At 33.4% G+C, this 17,437-nt stretch overlaps 2 protein-coding genes across 2 annotated transcripts; both read left to right on the top strand.

Moving 5' to 3' along the window:
• The first annotated feature begins 1,395 nt into the window (after positions 1–1,395).
• LOC129875066 (RNA exonuclease 4-like) lies at positions 1,396–3,987 on the top strand. Its single transcript, XM_055950494.1, has 7 exons — positions 1,396–1,430; positions 1,820–1,971; positions 2,077–2,207; positions 2,386–2,597; positions 2,697–2,903; positions 3,103–3,183; positions 3,753–3,987. Exons 1-7 carry the CDS (start codon positions 1,396–1,398, stop codon positions 3,985–3,987), a joined length of 1,053 nt encoding a protein of 350 aa, XP_055806469.1.
• Positions 3,988–7,969: 3,982 nt separating this feature from the next.
• On the top strand, positions 7,970–11,062 carry LOC129874744 (RNA exonuclease 4-like). Its single transcript, XM_055950090.1, has 7 exons — positions 7,970–8,004; positions 8,259–8,410; positions 8,558–8,688; positions 8,999–9,210; positions 9,276–9,482; positions 10,421–10,501; positions 10,732–11,062. The coding sequence occupies exons 1-7, from the start codon at positions 7,970–7,972 to the stop codon at positions 10,973–10,975; spliced, it is 1,062 nt and encodes a 353-aa protein (XP_055806065.1). The 3' UTR covers positions 10,976–11,062.
• The last annotated feature ends 6,375 nt before the right edge of the window (positions 11,063–17,437 follow it).

Below are 17,437 nucleotides of genomic sequence, written 5' to 3'. Positions count from 1 at the left end.
AAGGAATATTACCTTATCTGCAGCCTCTATTAATGCTTTTGCCGAAAGTACGTCCCATTTTTACCTTAGTGCATTAAGATTTCCAATTTCTTATCCTTTATACCATATAGTATAATTCATGAAAAATGCTTTGTCTTTGTCTGACTTGATCTTGATCACCAATTTTATACATGTCAACTCAAAGTGCTTTTTCTTTTTCTGACTTAATCTTGATCACCAATTTTATACATGTCAATATATTAACGCTAATTTTGACCTTTCTGACAGGACATGTAGGGTCAAAAATTAAACTTGAAGACTCCATTACTACCGTATAAAGATAAATATGTATCAATAAAGCATTTATTCTCACTTCATACGGAAGATAATGCGTCTGTCACATGAAGGCCTTTGCTGCAACTCAATTTACAACCATATATCCGAGATAATTGTGGCATCTCATTCATTCCTAACTTCAACTTTTACTCTATATTTACTTGGACCATTATGTTATATTGAGGGATGATAAAACTAATTCATAAAAATATGATCCGTTCAAATTGTTCGAGTTTGAACGAGTTAATGATCGGTTCACATATTAACTCAACTCATTTGACCAGTCTATTTCATTCTATCTAAAAGCTAGAGGCTGATTTGAATTTTATATATGTAGCTCAAATTGATCCATGAAAACTATTATTAAGATGTTTTTTTTAAGACTTTTTTTGTTTGATGAATTAAAATTTATTAATTATGTAATCTAACAATTTTCATTTTATAAAAGAAAAAACTTAATTGCGCAAAAAGGGACATCATCTTGATTCAGAACCAAATAATATTTAAACGATTAATGACTCGCTCATTTTATTTTAACATGTTCTAAATAATTCAATTCTAGGTCATCCATTTAACATCCCTAAACTGATATGTTCACCTAATTAGTTAGGTCACACAAGAGTCAAACTACAAATTTTTATCGGTAAATTTGGAAAAGGAATAAATCAATTATGTTGACATGTGAAAATTTAAATATTTAGGATATCAGGCGCGTAAAATTTAAACAAAAATTATTTTAGAACCTTAGATATGAGTGGTCTATCTGATTCTAGGACATGGTTCTGTCAAATATTCTAGTAATAGCCCAATTGAGGGGGGCCCAAGCACTTTGATTACTACAAAGGTTTTTCCATTGTGCATATTTAACCAATCCAGATATATATTTTATAAAAGCGAGACTTTTAGTCCATATAATATACGCATATGATTTTTGTAATAAAATGTAGGTTCAAAAAAGTTTCAAAGGCTTCGTCTTTTGTTTGTTACCTATATAAATACCTTGACGCCCTCTCAACTATTCTCATCCATCTCTTTTCTCTATTCAATTTTCAATATTTCTCAAGCACTACAACTATTGTCATGGACCATAGATATGAGTCTTCTGAGACTCTAAGGTACTATACATATGTGTGTTTTTTCCCAAAGTTTTACTAATTAAGTTGTTTTTGTATCTTATACAAGTATTTTTTTTTCAAGTGCCCTCATTCTATCATTTTAAGTTTTTAAAAACCAAATGGAGGGGAACATAAAGCCTAACCTCTTTTTATATCTTAGGGTAACAGAGATTCTATCCTATTAAGATTCTGATCCAATGATCTTTACAAAACAAAAATAATATAATTATACTAATGCATTTAAACTATATTTATTAATGCATATAAACAAAGTATTCAAGTATTTGTTTCATTCATGATAGCAATACTTACCTCATATACAAATGACTAGATTGTGTAAATTTGTTTATATCGTCAATCTGTAGAACTTAAACTCTCATGGTCTACAGGAATAAGTGTGCAGCATGCTATAGGCAGTTCAACAAAATGGAGCATCTAGTTGAACACATGAGGACATCTTATCATTCAGTTCATGAACCCATATGTTGGATTTGCAAAAAACACTGTCGATCTTTTGAATCTTTGAGAGAGCATCTCATTGGTAATAACCTCATTTATTTTTTTTCCTAGCAACAAATAGCAATAGTATGTACTAGTCTAATTGATTATGTGTTGAGACCAAATTGTGGTTTATATGAATTTTTAGGGCCATTGCCAAAGGCTGATTGTGAGAAGATTTTCAAGGAGCGAGGATGTGACATTTGCTTGACATTTCTTGCTAGTCGGAATGCACTAAGGGCACACAAGGAATCATGTCAACTCTCACGCTCGAATAATGTATGCTTATTCAAATTACACAACAATGATTATCAAATTATGTTTCAATTGGACAAATTAAGTTACGATATTATATCCATTATTTAACATAAATTTGATCTGTCGAAACGTAACTCAATCTATTCATTTGACATCCAATTATGCTCAAATCCTTATAGTTGTGTTTGTTGATTTTTAGGGTTTGCTCAATCGCATGGCTAGGTTGGGGTTTCAAGATAAACTAAAAATTGAGAATAGTCTAGGAAGAGTTGTTGCTCTTTCTTGCAAAATAGTAGGCGGTGGCACCGATGCCTCTCTTGATCTTTGTGCAAGAGTTTGCCTCATTGATGAACATGAAAGAATCCTCTTTGAGTCCTATGTCGCACCAAATATTCCAATCACTAACTACAGGTAATTAATTGCTTAATTAATTATAGTACAAGTTAATTAATGTACTAAAGTTTAATTAATTAATATAATATAGACGAATTGAATAATATTAATGTTTAGGGATGAAACATCGGGAATAAGGCCAGAATATATGAGGGATGCAATGCCACTGAAGCAAGTATCAAGAAAGATTCAAGATTATCTTTGTAATGGGGAACCTATTTGGCAAATTCGTTCTAAAAGTGGAAGGGCTAGGATCCTTGTTGGTCACAATTTGGATCATGATTTTAAATGCTTAGAACTCGAGTACCCAACAATGATGATAAGGTAAGTTCGAGTTTTCACAACATGCATGCACAATTAATAATATGATAAATAAGGCAATCAATTATAATATATTAGTGTAACAATTCTTTATATTATATATGTAAATTAATTACTCCGATTAATTACAATCGAAATAAAGATTATATGTAAATTCCTCCTATAATTTGATGTTTCTTCAACATTTTTAATTTGTATGAAGGGATACGGCAAAATACCCTCCATTGATGAAAACAAGCAAGCTCAGCAACTCACACAAGTACTTGACCAAAACTTATCTTGGGTACGTAAATTAATAAGCAAATTTGGATTATTTTATTATGTCATTCTACTAATAATATTATTTATTTGTATTGGTACCAAGTATAGTATAGAATCCTAAAAGAAAGGAGTCTGAGAAGGCATTTTTAACATTTGGTTAAAGTTAGGAAAAGGGTTGCGCTTAGTTTAAAAAGAGTATTCAAAAGTTGAAGTTACATATGTTTGGACATTCAAAATAAAATCTCATTTGGAGAAAAAAAAAAGTGAAACTATTTCTCAAGACAAATTTTGAAATATTTCAAATGTTAGAAGTTTTGTAAATATATACTTTTCCAGTTTTAATTTGTTTGACTTAATTACTATCTGGACAGTGAAATGATATTTACTGTTAATCATAATTTTATCAAATAATTTCTAAATACTTTGAATTTAGTAATCATTAGTGACTTAAAGTACTTTTTATATAGTTTCAAAATATGTAAAATTATTTCAAAATAAAAATTAATTTTTATGTTAGAATTCACCCAGAACATTTGTTAGTTTGACTCCCATACTAATCAGAATCAATCTTAATTGTCTTGTGATCGATAGATATGAGATTCAGACAGGAGTGCCAGATCCGTATGATGAGTGTGTAGCAATAATGAGGTTGTACATGAGAGTGAAATCACAAGTTCATAAAAGGGAGGAGTATCCACTTGCCATTGACCCACAAAATCGTAATAATTTTGCGTCGTGGAGGCAAAGTGAGCTTGAAAGGATGACACCTCCACAATTACTGGAAATCTCACGATCTGATTATTATTGCTGGTGTTTGGATTCCTAAGAAATTGATCTACTAGACGATATTTATTAGACAACATTTACTACTACATCACTTATTCAATAATGTAATAGTACTTCTTTTTACTATTATTATTTAGTAAGTTTGTACGTCACCTGAGATTCAATAATAATGTTACAGTTTTAATAACTAATATGAGGATTGTATACCAATTTGACATGTCAAAACGTAACCCAACTTATTCATTTGGCATCCTATTTTACCCATAGATTGTCAGCCTTGTTTGCAATGTTCCATACATACTTTGCTACTGCCGCCTCGTTTCACACTATGCAATCTATTATACCAAACTCCCTTCCCTTTTTGGCCTGCAGACTATAATTATTTAGGGAAAGATATGAAGTCGATAATTAAATTGTTTACAAATGCAAAAATCTTTTATTTTTTGGAATGAACTACCTTTTTTATTTCAATATACATGATGGTGTTTGACTCGACATAAAATTTATGAAAAAAAATAAATTTGCGAAGTTTATTGTTCAAGACAAGTCATATATGTGGCTACAATTCGCAGAATAAGAGTAAATATGGAAAATTTAAAGTTAAATATTTCTAAAAAGAAGTATGACATTTGTTAAGATAATTTATTTTTTAAATATATATATATATATATCACATAAATTGGGACAAAAAAATAGTACCATATAATATGAAAATGAGGGAGTATTTTAACAACAAAAGAAGGACCTTAGTTCATTTTCCAGTCAATAGCTCTAATATCTGGGAGTCAGTGAGACAAAATATGGCCCAAATCCATATGTAGAAGGTTTGTTTACCTTTTTGGACAACCTTATTGACGACATGATCATTTTCCTTTAACATTACTGTGTCAAAGCGAGCCAACGAGACACAAGTTGAACTAAACAAAGTGTACAATCTTATTTTAGTGACTCATTTTATCTGTTTATAAAATAAATGCACTCCACTCTTTCAATCCCTTTCTTGAAAATAGCTTGGTAATAAGAAGGGTTACAACCTGACCAACGACAGGTAACTAATACAAATTATAACTGCAATTAGGTAGACAACGCTGTAACTAAATATGTCAAAAATTCAACCAAAATAATGGAAGAATTAAAAAAGAAAAAGTGACTAAAATAATGTGGATTTTTTTTTTGGGGGTGGGGGGTGGGGGTTGTAAAAAATAGTATAGTGCGCTATCTATAATCTGCTTTAATGCCCATTATGGCCATAAAACACTTCAACACTTAGGTTTTCAAAGTTTATAAAGTTCGATTTTAAGGTTAAGTTTAAGCGTGTTATAGGTGTCACACTCCTTTTTGCATGACTGAGGAATCAAAAAAAAGTTTTTTTCAAATAAAGTAACGGCATTGAATATAGATTATTTTATTTATAGAGTCGCCACTTGAATTGAGTTATGATGTTTCAAGTCACCTTTTTTGAAGATATGAGGCACCACTGAGTCTCGTGGTTCTAACACGATCGCTTTTATCAACTGATACTTGACTTAAATTAATCATGGATAAATTATTTTTGCTTAAATTGTTGAATTTAATTAGTCTTAACAACGCAAAATTGTGACCTCAACCTCGATATACAATTATCAATAAACGCGACCTCTCCTTGTATATCACACCTAAGATTGAGTCTACTCGTTTGTTGAATCAAGTATTTATATATTTTTTATAAAGCAGATTTGGGTCAAGACGCGTGAACGCAACCTCGCCCATTTATTAGTTTTCTTTCTCTAGTTTCTGTGGATGAATGGTCTCTCATCATGAGCTTCGGCATCGATCTGTGCTTTCTAGTCCCCTCTATCTCTTAATTAAGTGCCTTCTTGTCCCCTATATCATTGAGTGAAGGTGTGATTTGGAGTGGTGAACTAGTCAAAGAAACGTGAGTGTGTGCTGCCTGGTGAGGGTTTTGTGAGGTGTTGAGTGTATATTAGTGTGAGGGTGAAAGATCCTCTGTGTGGTATGAGGAATTGTGTGAGTGTGTAAGATTCTAGTGGTGAAGGACAAAAAGAAAAAAACGTGAGTGTGCAGGTGGTTCTTGGGGAGCAAAAAATGTGAGTGTATGTATGTGCGCAGGTCAGTGTCTTGGTCAGAATATTGTAGGTAAGACAAAAATTTGTAATGGAAATCTTTGTACTCAACAGGCAAAAGATCACCGGTTCTCTCTTGGTTTTATTTTTTAAAATATAATTAATAATAAAATACTAACTAAATATCAAAAATGAAAAAAAATAATCAAAAGACATACTTTTTGTAAAAAAAAAATCTTGAAAATTGAAATATTATCTAAAAGAGACTATTTTTTTTGTGGTTTTCAATTTTCTCAAATAAAATCTACTAAAACAAATTTTAAAAAATTGAAATAAAAATTAGATTATAAAATAAATATTTAAAGATAAAATTGAGTTAAAACTCGGGAAAGATAAAAAAAATTACGTATCTATACTAGGGTTTATTCGTCAATCTTATGTTGTGCTTATAATGTACTCGATAATTATTATTTAGTTATTTTAAACATTATAATATTGAAATAAATATGTGAACCAATTATTAGTTAGTTGTTTCAAATAGGTGATATTTTTTACTATTAATTAGAATGTCACACAAATTACTAAAAACTGAATGGTAAGATTAATGATAATATTTACTCATAATTAAGGAATATATTAGCATACCTACTCTGTACTACACTCGCCCTCACCCCTATCCCCTTCCTTTCTCCTCTTAATGGGGTGAAATGGGTTATGACTTATTATTCTCATTTTGATTCAGTTTATATCAACCCATGTAATATTTAAACGGATTAATCACTCACTCATTATTAACTCATCTTATTTTAATATATTCTGAGTTCAACACTAATTCATTTATTTGATATCTCTGTATTAATATGTACGCCTAAATTAGTTAGGTCACACAAGAGTAAAACTACAAAATATATTAATTAATATTTACCTTTTAAATATAGTCGGTAAATTTGGAAAAGGGATAAATTAATTATGGTGACGTGTAAGAATTTAAATATTTTATGGTACGCGAAGCATAAATAAAAGTTCTTTTTAGAACTTTAGATTCTAGGATATATAGGGTGTTGTCAAAAATTGAGAAAATGATTAAAATGATCCTTAATGTGTGGACGGGATTGAGTTGTTTTGGTCCTCGATATATATCACTTAATGAATATAGTTCTTAATTATGTAAAATATGATTATTTTGGTCCTTAACTCTCAAATTTAGCAATTTTCTGTAAAAGTTAACAGACAAATTTAAAAATTATATTTTCTTCATTTCATATTAAGTGAATTTTTGAGAAATTTTTTTATTGTTTAAAATAATTGAATTATTCAAAGTTCAAGATAGATGTTTGAATTTTTTTTCACATTTGCCCTTTCATTTATTGAAGTTTTATATTTTCTAGGAGATAAATCACACTACTTGCAAAGTTATATTTATGATTTTACAAAGAGCAATAGTGGAAAATATGGTCCAAATTATGTCATTAAAAGTTTTTTTTAATATGTGCATTGCCTCACAAATTCACTTAATATGGAAGGAAGGGAATAACATTTTAGGACTACATTCATTAATTGGCATATATCAAGGACCAGACAATTAAACCCCTATACATTAAGGATCATTTTGATCACTTCCTCTCAAATATTCTAGAATAGCCCAATTGTCCCCAAGCATTTTGATACTACAACGGCTGTCTGTTTTGCATATTTAATTTAGTCTATATGGATATAGATCTATGTATGGATTAAAAATCTTATAAAAGTGAGATTTTTAATCTATACTGTAAATATATGGATTTTTTTAATAATGTACTTGATAATTTACAAAATCTTGCCTAATTAGCACCAAAAGAAAAATTCAGAGGCCTCACCTTTTGTTACCTATATAAATACCTTGATGCCCTCTCAACTATTCTCACCTTTCATACGTCTCTATTCAATTTTTAATATTTCTTAAGCATTACTACTACTGTCATGGACCATAGGGATGAGACTTCTCAGACTCTCAGGTATTATAAATGTGTTTTTTCACAAAGTTTTACTAACTTGATTTTGTTTCATTCATAATAGCGATATATACTCTTTCAAATGGATTTAAATTACACACGATTTTCCTTATAATCAGTGAATTTTAATCCATAAAAATAGGTTAATTAATGTTTTATCATGTTTAATTGTACTTACCATGTATACAAATAATTAGGTTTTGTAAATTTATTTATATCGTCAACTTAAAATTCTTTACAAATTTCATGGGCTACAGGATCAAATGTGCAGCATGCTATAAGAAGTTCAACCAAATGGAGCTTCTAGTTGAACACATGAGGACATCGTGTCATTCAGTTCATGAACCCATGTGTTGGATTTGCGAAAAACACTGTCGATCTTTTGATTCTTTGAGACAACACCTTATCGGTATATACTAATTATTTTTTTCTAGAAACAAGTTCCAATATTACTGATCTAATTAACTTTTTCTGCTAATTAATTAGTCATGTGACTTGTAACATGATTATACATTTGCTACCAAATTTTGCTCTCTCTCTCTCTATATTTTTTTAGGGCCATTACCAAAGGCTGATTGTGAGAAGATTTTTAAGAAGCGAGGATGTGACATTTGTTTGACGTTCCTTCCTAGCCAGAATGCACTAAGGGCACACAAGGAATTGTGTCAACTCTCACGCTCAAATAATGTATGTTTATTCAAACTCCACAACAATGGTTATCAATTTATACTAATGTTTTTCTGCCTTTTAAGTCCATAAAACTATAATCTCAAAAAAAAATATAGATTGGATGAGTTCAATATATATTCATTGATAAGTCATTTTGGTCATAACCAAAAAGTTAGCGGACACCTGAAAGGTTGGTCAATTAGAGCGGAATATGTAGGTCAAATTGACCCATAAAATTTAACTCAAATTAATCTGTAAAAAAACCCAACTTATCCATTTGACGCCGTATTTCGCTCAAATCCTTATAGTTGTGTTGGTTAATTTTCAGGGTTTGCTCTATCGCATGGCTAGATTGGGGTTTCAAGAGGACTTAAGGATTGACCATATCCGTGGAAAAGTTGTTGCTCTTTCCTGCAAAATAGTAGGGGGTGGCATCGATGGCTCTCTTGACCTTTGTGCAAGAGTTTGCCTCATTGATGAACATGAAAGAATACTCTATGACTCCTACGTTGAACCAAATATTCCAATCACTGATTACAGGTAATTAATTAATTAATGTACTAAAGGTTGATTAACTAACTAATGTAAACGAATTGAATATTTAGGTACGAAACATCGGGGGTAAGGCCAGAATACATGAGTGATGCAGTGCCACTAAATCAAGTATCAAGAAAGATTCAACATTATCTTTGTAATGGGGAACCTCTTTGGCAAATTCGTTCTACAAGTGGAATGGCTAGGATCCTTGTTGGTCACAATTTGGATCATCATTTGAATTGCTTGCAACTCGAGTACCCATCAGTAATGATAAGGTAAGTCCTTTATTTACAACCATCGTGTTGAGGCAATTAATTATAATCTGTTAGTGTGTGTATATATATATCTTTGCTTTCCAGTAGTTTGAGTGATTTCTATCACCTTTTCTACTTCTTGATATTTATGATATGATATTTTATTTCTTGCAAAAGTTCTTTGTAATTTGCTGAATAAGCTATCTTTTGTTCGAAAATTGAATTTTAATCCAAAAGACATCATTAACCATTCTTAATGTCCATTCGGAGTGCTAAATGTTGTTAAAGAAATTGAATTCTTTGCAAGTCTAATTTGCCAAACCCCATTTTTACAATCAAATTTTGGAAAGTAAGTTTTTCCTTTAGCAAGATTAATTAAATTATTTTTGTTAGGAATAAAAACTCCATCAAAAACACAATTTTTACTAAGCTCTTTGTAGCTTATAACCATTCGAGCCAGTTTGAATAAATTTTTTCTTTTTACTTGAAAATGCAAATTTAAAGCTTCATTAAAATTAGCATCTTTCAGTAATATACAATATCTGGCATAATAGGTAAATAATAATTTAATATAAGCTAAGTTACCTTCAACAATACCTAGGTTTCATTTACAAGGAATATGCTTAAGAACACTTTCCAACCCACTTCTAAAAAGGGAAAAGACTATTCAAGTCAGTACCACAACTACCAGAAGGCTAAATATATGCCTTATAGACTACCAATAGGAAATGCAGGATCCACACAATTTTTAAATAGGTCGATCATTGATTTTGTCAATAGATTTAACTTATGCTTTTCAGTAGTTTGAGTGATTTCTATCACCTTTTCTACTTCTTGATATTCATAATATATATATATATATATATATATATATATATATATATATATATATAATAAAGACTATATGTAAATTCCACCTATTGCTTGACGTTTCTTCAACATTTTTAATTTCTGTGAAGGGATGCTGCAAAATACCCTCCACTGATGGATACAAACAAGATCAGCAACTCTCTCAAGTACTTGAGCAAAAATTATCTTGGGTACGACAAATTTAGAAATATTTCACTAGTATATCAAAGGATTTTTTTTACCATAATTTTTTCAAATACTTTGAATTGTTAACTATTGTGACTTTACATTACTTTTTATCAGTTTCTAAATGTGAAAACTTATTTCAAAAATTTAAATCAAAGATTTTGTGTTTGAATTCACACTTAACATTAGTTAGTTTGACCAACAGAATGAACATTAATTATCTTGTGATGGATAGGTATGAGATTCAAAGAGGAGTGCAAGATCCATATGATGACTGTGTTGCAACAATGAGGCTGTACATGAGAATGAAATCACAAGCTCATAGAAGGGAGGACTATCCACTTGTCATTGACCCACGACATTGTAATATTTTTGGGTCATGGGGGCAAAGTGAGTTTGAGAGGATGACGCCTTCACAGTTGCTGGAAATCTCACGGTCTGATTATTACTGCTGGTGTTTGGATTCCTACATAAATTGATCTACTGGACGACAATCGACAATGATATTAGTGATGTAGAGGCAAACTGATTAAGAGGGAAAAACACTCTTTATTAGACAACATTTACTATTTACTATTCAATAATGTAATAGTACTTTTTACTATTATTATTTAGTAAACCCGTACTTCTTTATTTGGTGACATGAGAGATCAATAATGATGTTACAGTTTTAGTTAGTATTATTCGTGAATGTATGTGCACCATAGGTGCAAATGACTTCCTTTAGAAAACAGTTGTATTGATTCTCAATTATGCACCTTGCACAAAAAGGAAAAGGAAGTTCAATCGTATTGATGCAACTCGTGTCTACAACTACTTATATAGGTTGTGCTTTGGTGTACATTGTAGAGTTCTAATAGAGTTATACTCCCCAGTGAGGGAGTATAATATACTCTTATATAGTCCCTGGCCACCTTTTCTCTGAAAAAATAATAATCCATCTCTACGTGTTTGGTTCTGGCATGTAACTGGATTCTAGAGTATAGAGATGTAGGAATTATTGGGTAGAACGATTGCCTTAGGGGCTATACATAGAGTGGTTGAGGGGCTATGGAGATGTACTGATTGCGTACGGGGCTATAGTATTACCAATAGGGGTATTGTCACGCCCCGAGAGGGTACCCTAGGCGTGGCCGGCACTCAAAAACCATTTCTGGCTTCCGAGAGAACCACTTGGTCTCATTTCTTATTTATTCATCAGCGGAAGACTTAAGAATACTAATGTGGGCTTGTCATAATCAAAGGAAAAATAGATAATTCTTATAAGAAGTAGTTTCTAAGGAGAACTACTCCGATTACATCATCAGACTCTGTCTATGAAGTCTCTAATACTCTTAGATGGTGCCAATGACATATCCATGGCTACCTCAAAAGAAACATCACACTCAACAATAATAAAAGGATAAGGAGTTCCTTCGAATACAAGAAGGACTCACCAAATAGCTGAAAAGAAATGATCTTCAACGATGCGCCTGTTGAGGATCTCTAACACCTGTATCTGCATCATAAAACGATGCAGGTCGAATGATGTCAGTACGTGGAATGTACGAGTATGTAAAATGGCAGGAAGGTAAGGACAGATATCAAGAAACTCCTCTCAAGAAAACTCAGCTCAGAACTCAACATCATCTCAACATGAATATGTAATGCAAGTTTAAAAAAATAATAAAAATAATAGTAATAAGCAATGCTTACTCAGTTGGGAGTTTCTCTAACCGACAACCATCACTTATGAGCTAGCGATGATACAACGAAGCGATGTCGTTGCCACATCCATCCAATACCTTGCCAGGGTAAAGGACATCACCATCTTGGATCCACTCATCAAAGTCCTCTTTTTGGGACTTAAGAGGCATAGCCTCCATCCTACGCTGGCTACGTAGTTCTGGGGTTTGAGTCAATTAAACTCTTACCCAACTCGGTGCTCAATACTACTCCCAAAATATGTGCTCATATTAAACTCATCATTTAGTCTCATTGGACTTTAATTTAAATCATCAAACTCATTTTATTTCATGTTCATCAATCATTATACTTCCAAAAAACATCATTTACATCTCATCAAAATATCTTGCTCAAAATATCATTTGCTCAAATTCATTCTAACTCAACTCTTTTGCTCTTTCAAAACTCAATAAAATACATATATAGTATTAATTCATATAACTTTCTTTTTATCAATGAAAATAATAAAAAGCCAACATCTTTACTCAAAACATGTATAAAAATATTCATGAATATCAAATCAATTAGGATTCATGGGAAAGTAGCCATGAATAATAATTCCAATAATATGAGAGATAACAATAATAATATTAATGCATAAATATATCAAACTCAATAGAAGAAGAATTAATTTATTTAGAATTCAAGATTTGGATAAAACTCAACTATAACTCAATTATAATGAATTTAAATATTGGGCACATGGACGAACTCAATCCAATGCTATGAAAGCCTTACATACCTTAAATCTGAAGGTTTACTCCGAATTGGAATACTCTTGGATCCCTAGCCTTTTCTTCTCGCTGGAGCGTTTTGTGTACTACCCGGAGTATAAGAATAACCGGAGTAGTATTTTTATACTACTAAAACTAAAACTATATTTGAGAAGAAGTATATAGAGAGAAGAAATGCTTAGGAAAGGTACTACCCGGAGTATAAGAATAACCGGAGTAGTATTTTTATACTACTAAAATTAAAACTATATTTGAGAAGAAGTATATAGAGAGAAGAAATGCTTAGGAAAGCTTGATGAATAAAATGAGGAAATAAGGTGGGTATTTATAGGTGGGAAAGAGGGACCTAACAATAAATAAAATAATTATAAAGAAAAATCTAAAAATTTAATGGAATATATTGATGTCATGGATGATGTTAAATGGAGGACAATTTATGTCATGCATGATGTCAAATGCATCTAGATGTTTCCATGGTAGGTAAGATGAGTTCTTTTTAACAGAATACTCATTTTCGAAGCTACGTTTGAATAAGATAAATTCCTTATTAGGATTTGGTTTCTTCATAAGAATTGTAGATATGGAAGTCTAGTTTCATATCGTTCAAGAATCAACCAATTTGGAGCAACCTACAGTGAGATATGAATTTTCTTCTATCAACACTCAATTCCGTCACAGCACTATATCTTGCAAAGATTAATTTATTTGACCTACTTATACTCCGAATTTGAAGTTATGTTCTTCATGAAAGTTGTAGGTAAGGATGTTGTGATTACCCAGAAATTTGAATCACCTAATTTGGACCAACCTATGAAAAGTTATGCCCAAAATACAGAGGTTGTATTATTTTTGTCGAGAATTGAAATACCGACATACAACATTTTAGGGGTTGTTACAATATCTCCCCCTTGGGATCATTCGTCCTCGAATGAAGATGAAAATAGGAGACATAAAGAATGAATATCATCAATACATCAACTTCGATACTCAAATGGTAAATGACTCAAACTCAAGAATAAACATCGACTCAAAGGTAGAAGTAAGGAATATTACCTTGAATATCGTCATCAGAAGGCATAAATAGATGAGGATAGTTAGCCTTCATATCTTCTTCAGCTTCCCATGTAGCCTCTTCAACAAATTGATTTCGCCATAGGACTTTGACAGATGCCACTTCCTTAGTTCTTAATTTGCGAACCTGACGATCAAGAATTTAAACTGGAATCTCTTCCACATGAGTTGTACTCCCCATAGATAACCTGCTAAGAGCATCAGCAACTACATTTGCTTTACCTGGGTGGTAGAGAATGCTCATGTCATAATCCTTGAGCAACTCTAGCCATCTCCTTTGCCTCAAATTCAGCTCCTTCTGGCTGAATACATACTGTAAGCTCTTATGGTCTGTGAACACATCCACATGTACACCATAAAGATAGTGACGCCAAATCTTAAGAGCAAATACCACAGCTGCCAACTCAAGGTCATGAGTGGGGTAGTTCCTCTCATGAGTCTTAAGCTGCCTGGAGGCATAGGCAATGACCTTACCTTTCTGCATTAATACACATCCCAACCCAACTCTTGAAGCATCACAATAGATTACAAAACCATCCATTCCTTCGGGTAGGGATAGTACTGGAGCAGTAGTCAATCTAGCTTTCAACTCTTGAAAACTTTTCTCACAAGCATCAGACCATTGAAACTTAGCCTTCTTCTGAGTCAGCTTAGTCAATGGTGAGGATATGGATGAAAATCCCTCAACAAACCTCCTGTAGTAACCAGCCAAACCTAAGAAACTCCTTATGTCGGTTGGAGAGGTGGGTCGGGGCCAGTTCTTAACTGCCTCAATCTTTTGAGTATCAACTTGGATTCCATCCCCAGATATAATATGACCTAGGAATGCTACAGACTCAAGCCAAAACTCACACTTTGAAAACTTAGCATACAACTCCTTCTCCTTAAGAGTTTGAAGGACAATCCTAAGGTGATTAGCATGCTCACTCTTATTTCTAGAGTAGACCAAAATATCATCGATGAAGACAATTACAAACGTATCTAGGTATGGCTTGAATACTCGGTTCATGAGGTCCATAAAAGCTGCTGGAGCATTTGTCAATCCAAAGGACATAACAAAAAACTCAAAATGACCATAGCGGGTTCGAAAAGCCGTCTTCGGGATGTCACATTCTCTCACTTTCAACTGGTGATAGCCTGATCTGAGGTCTATCTTAGAGAAACATGTGGCACCCTGAAGTTGGTCAAATAAATCATCTATTCTGGGGAGAGGGTACTTGTTTTTAATGGTGACCTTGTTTAGTTGTCGGTAATCAATGCACATTCTAAGGGACCCATCTTTCTTTCGCACGAATAGGACAGGAGCGCCCCAGGGTGAGACACTTGGCCTAATAAACCCCTTATCTAGGAGGTCTTTCAGTTGTTCTTTCAATTCTTTCAACTCAGCAGGAGCCATCCTATAAGGAGGAATGGAGATAGGTTGTGTATCAGGAAGGACATCAATACCAAAGTCTATCTCTCTATCACGAGGGATTCCGGGTAGATCCTCAGGAAAGACTTCAGGAAACTCATTCACAATGGGAACTGACTCAAGAGATGGAGCCTGATCATTAATATTTTTGAATCGAACTATATGATATATACATCCCTTAGAGATTAATTTTCTGGCTTTAAGGTAGGAAATAAATTTACCCCTAGGCACTACAGAATTCCCCTTCCACTCTAAGATAGGCTCGTTTGGAAATTGAAACTTGACAATTCGGGTCCTACAATCAACCGAAGCATAACAAGAATAAAGCCAGTCCATACCAAGAATCACATCAAAATCAACCATGTCCAACTCAACTAAGTCAGCCATGGTATCTCTATGATAGATTAACACAGTACAATTTCTATAGACCCTCTCAGCTAAGATAGAATCTCCAACAGGAGTAGACACACTGAAAGGCTCAAGAAGACACTCAGGAAGGATCTCAAATTTACTAGCCAAGTAAGGAGTCACAAAAGATAATGTAGCACCCGGATCAAGTAATGCATACACATCAAAAGAAAGGACTCGGAGCATACCAGTAACAACATCAGGTGCATTCTCTTGGTCTTGGCGACTACCCATAGCATACAGACGGTTGGTTCCCCCACCTGCACTTGAAGCTGCACCTCTATGATTACCTCTATTCTGTGGAGCTGCAGAAGAAAACTGAGCTCTACTACTTCCATCTCCCTGCCTTTTTGAAGGACACTCATTCTGGAAGTGACCTATCTTTCCACATCCGTAGCAAGCATTGGTGCCCACACGACACTCTCCCAAATGGAGCCTTCCACATCTAGCACATGGTGGTTTCCCTCTAGAACCTTGAGCCATACTTAATTGGGACTGAGAACCTTGAGATCGGAAGTTTTGGTGACTTAGAGATCTTTGATCATACCTGGTATTAGGTGTAAAAGTATTTGTTGGGGAAGGTGCATAATTGTAAGACCTTTTCTGAAAGAAAGACTTGTTACCCTTCCCTTGCTTCTGCTCATTCTCATGCCCAGCAGACTTAGCCTTCTTGCTTAGGTGTTCTTCTCGGTCCTTTTTCTTATCATCCTCAACCTGCTGAGCATACACCATCAATCTAGAAAAATCCATGTCAGAAATCATTAGCATTGCCTTACATTCTTTCTTTACATGTTTGCCTAGGCCAGAGACAAACTTCCTCATCTTAGACCTCATATGGGGAATCATTTCTGGGGCATATTTGGACAATTGAATAAACTTCAAACTATATTCTTTCACAGTCATACTCTCTTGCTTGAGGTTCACAAACTCCTCAATTTTTGCTTCACATAGCTCTTGGGAAAAAAAGTTATCAAGAAATGCTCTTTCAAACTCATCCCAAAGAGCAGGCTCTGCATCTTCACCTCTACTTTCTTCCCACTGGTTATACCAGACATTTGCGACATCCTTGAGTTGATAAGACACCAACTCAACACCCTCAATCTCTGTAGCATGCATCGCTTTTAGTATCTTTCACATCTCATCAATGAAATTTTGGGGGTCTTCATCAACGTTAGAACCCGTGAAGACCGGTGGATTCATTCTCAGAAAATCTCTGATCCTCGTGGCAGCAGACAGCTCTTGATAACTAGAGCTAGGAGTTGGTGAATTCTGGCTACTATTTCGAGCAGCCACCAACTGGGTTAGCATAGCAATCGCTCCTCGAAAATCATCCTCAGAAGTAGGAGTGGTCTGAACAGTAGGTACTTGGGGTACCTCAGTAGACCTTGCAGGTCGGCCCCTAGTTCTCTGTGGAGGCATCACTGACTGTGGAACCTCAGTGTTGGGAGCGTTTCTCTGACTAGCTGAACGTTTAGGAGGCATGTCTGAAACGTGTAAACGCACGAATTAGAAAGAAAGCTTTTATAGAGTTAAACTCTATCGCACGAACTCAGATTATGAAAGAAGTGAAATAATTCCTAATGTCCTATAGC

Source organism: Solanum dulcamara, chromosome 11, assembly GCF_947179165.1.
Source record: "Solanum dulcamara chromosome 11, daSolDulc1.2, whole genome shotgun sequence".
NCBI classification, from domain to species: Eukaryota; Viridiplantae; Streptophyta; class Magnoliopsida; order Solanales; family Solanaceae; genus Solanum; species Solanum dulcamara.
Note: the sequence above shows the minus strand (reverse complement) of the source record. Positions and strands in the feature narration are given on the sequence as shown.

Excerpts from the sequence above, each read along its gene's own strand:
- LOC129875066 (XM_055950494.1), top strand. The coding sequence starts at position 1,396 with ATGGACCATAGATATGAGTCTTCTGAGACTCTAAG. Across the intron at positions 1,431-1,819 it reads GAGTCTTCTGAGACTCTAAG|GAATAAGTGTGCAGCATGCT; the intron begins GTACTATACATA and ends CATGGTCTACAG. Across the intron at positions 1,972-2,076 it reads TTTGAGAGAGCATCTCATTG|GGCCATTGCCAAAGGCTGAT; the intron begins GTAATAACCTCA and ends ATGAATTTTTAG.
- LOC129874744 (XM_055950090.1), top strand. The coding sequence starts at position 7,970 with ATGGACCATAGGGATGAGACTTCTCAGACTCTCAG. Across the intron at positions 8,411-8,557 it reads TTTGAGACAACACCTTATCG|GGCCATTACCAAAGGCTGAT; the intron begins GTATATACTAAT and ends ATATTTTTTTAG. Across the intron at positions 9,211-9,275 it reads ATTCCAATCACTGATTACAG|GTACGAAACATCGGGGGTAA; the intron begins GTAATTAATTAA and ends TTGAATATTTAG.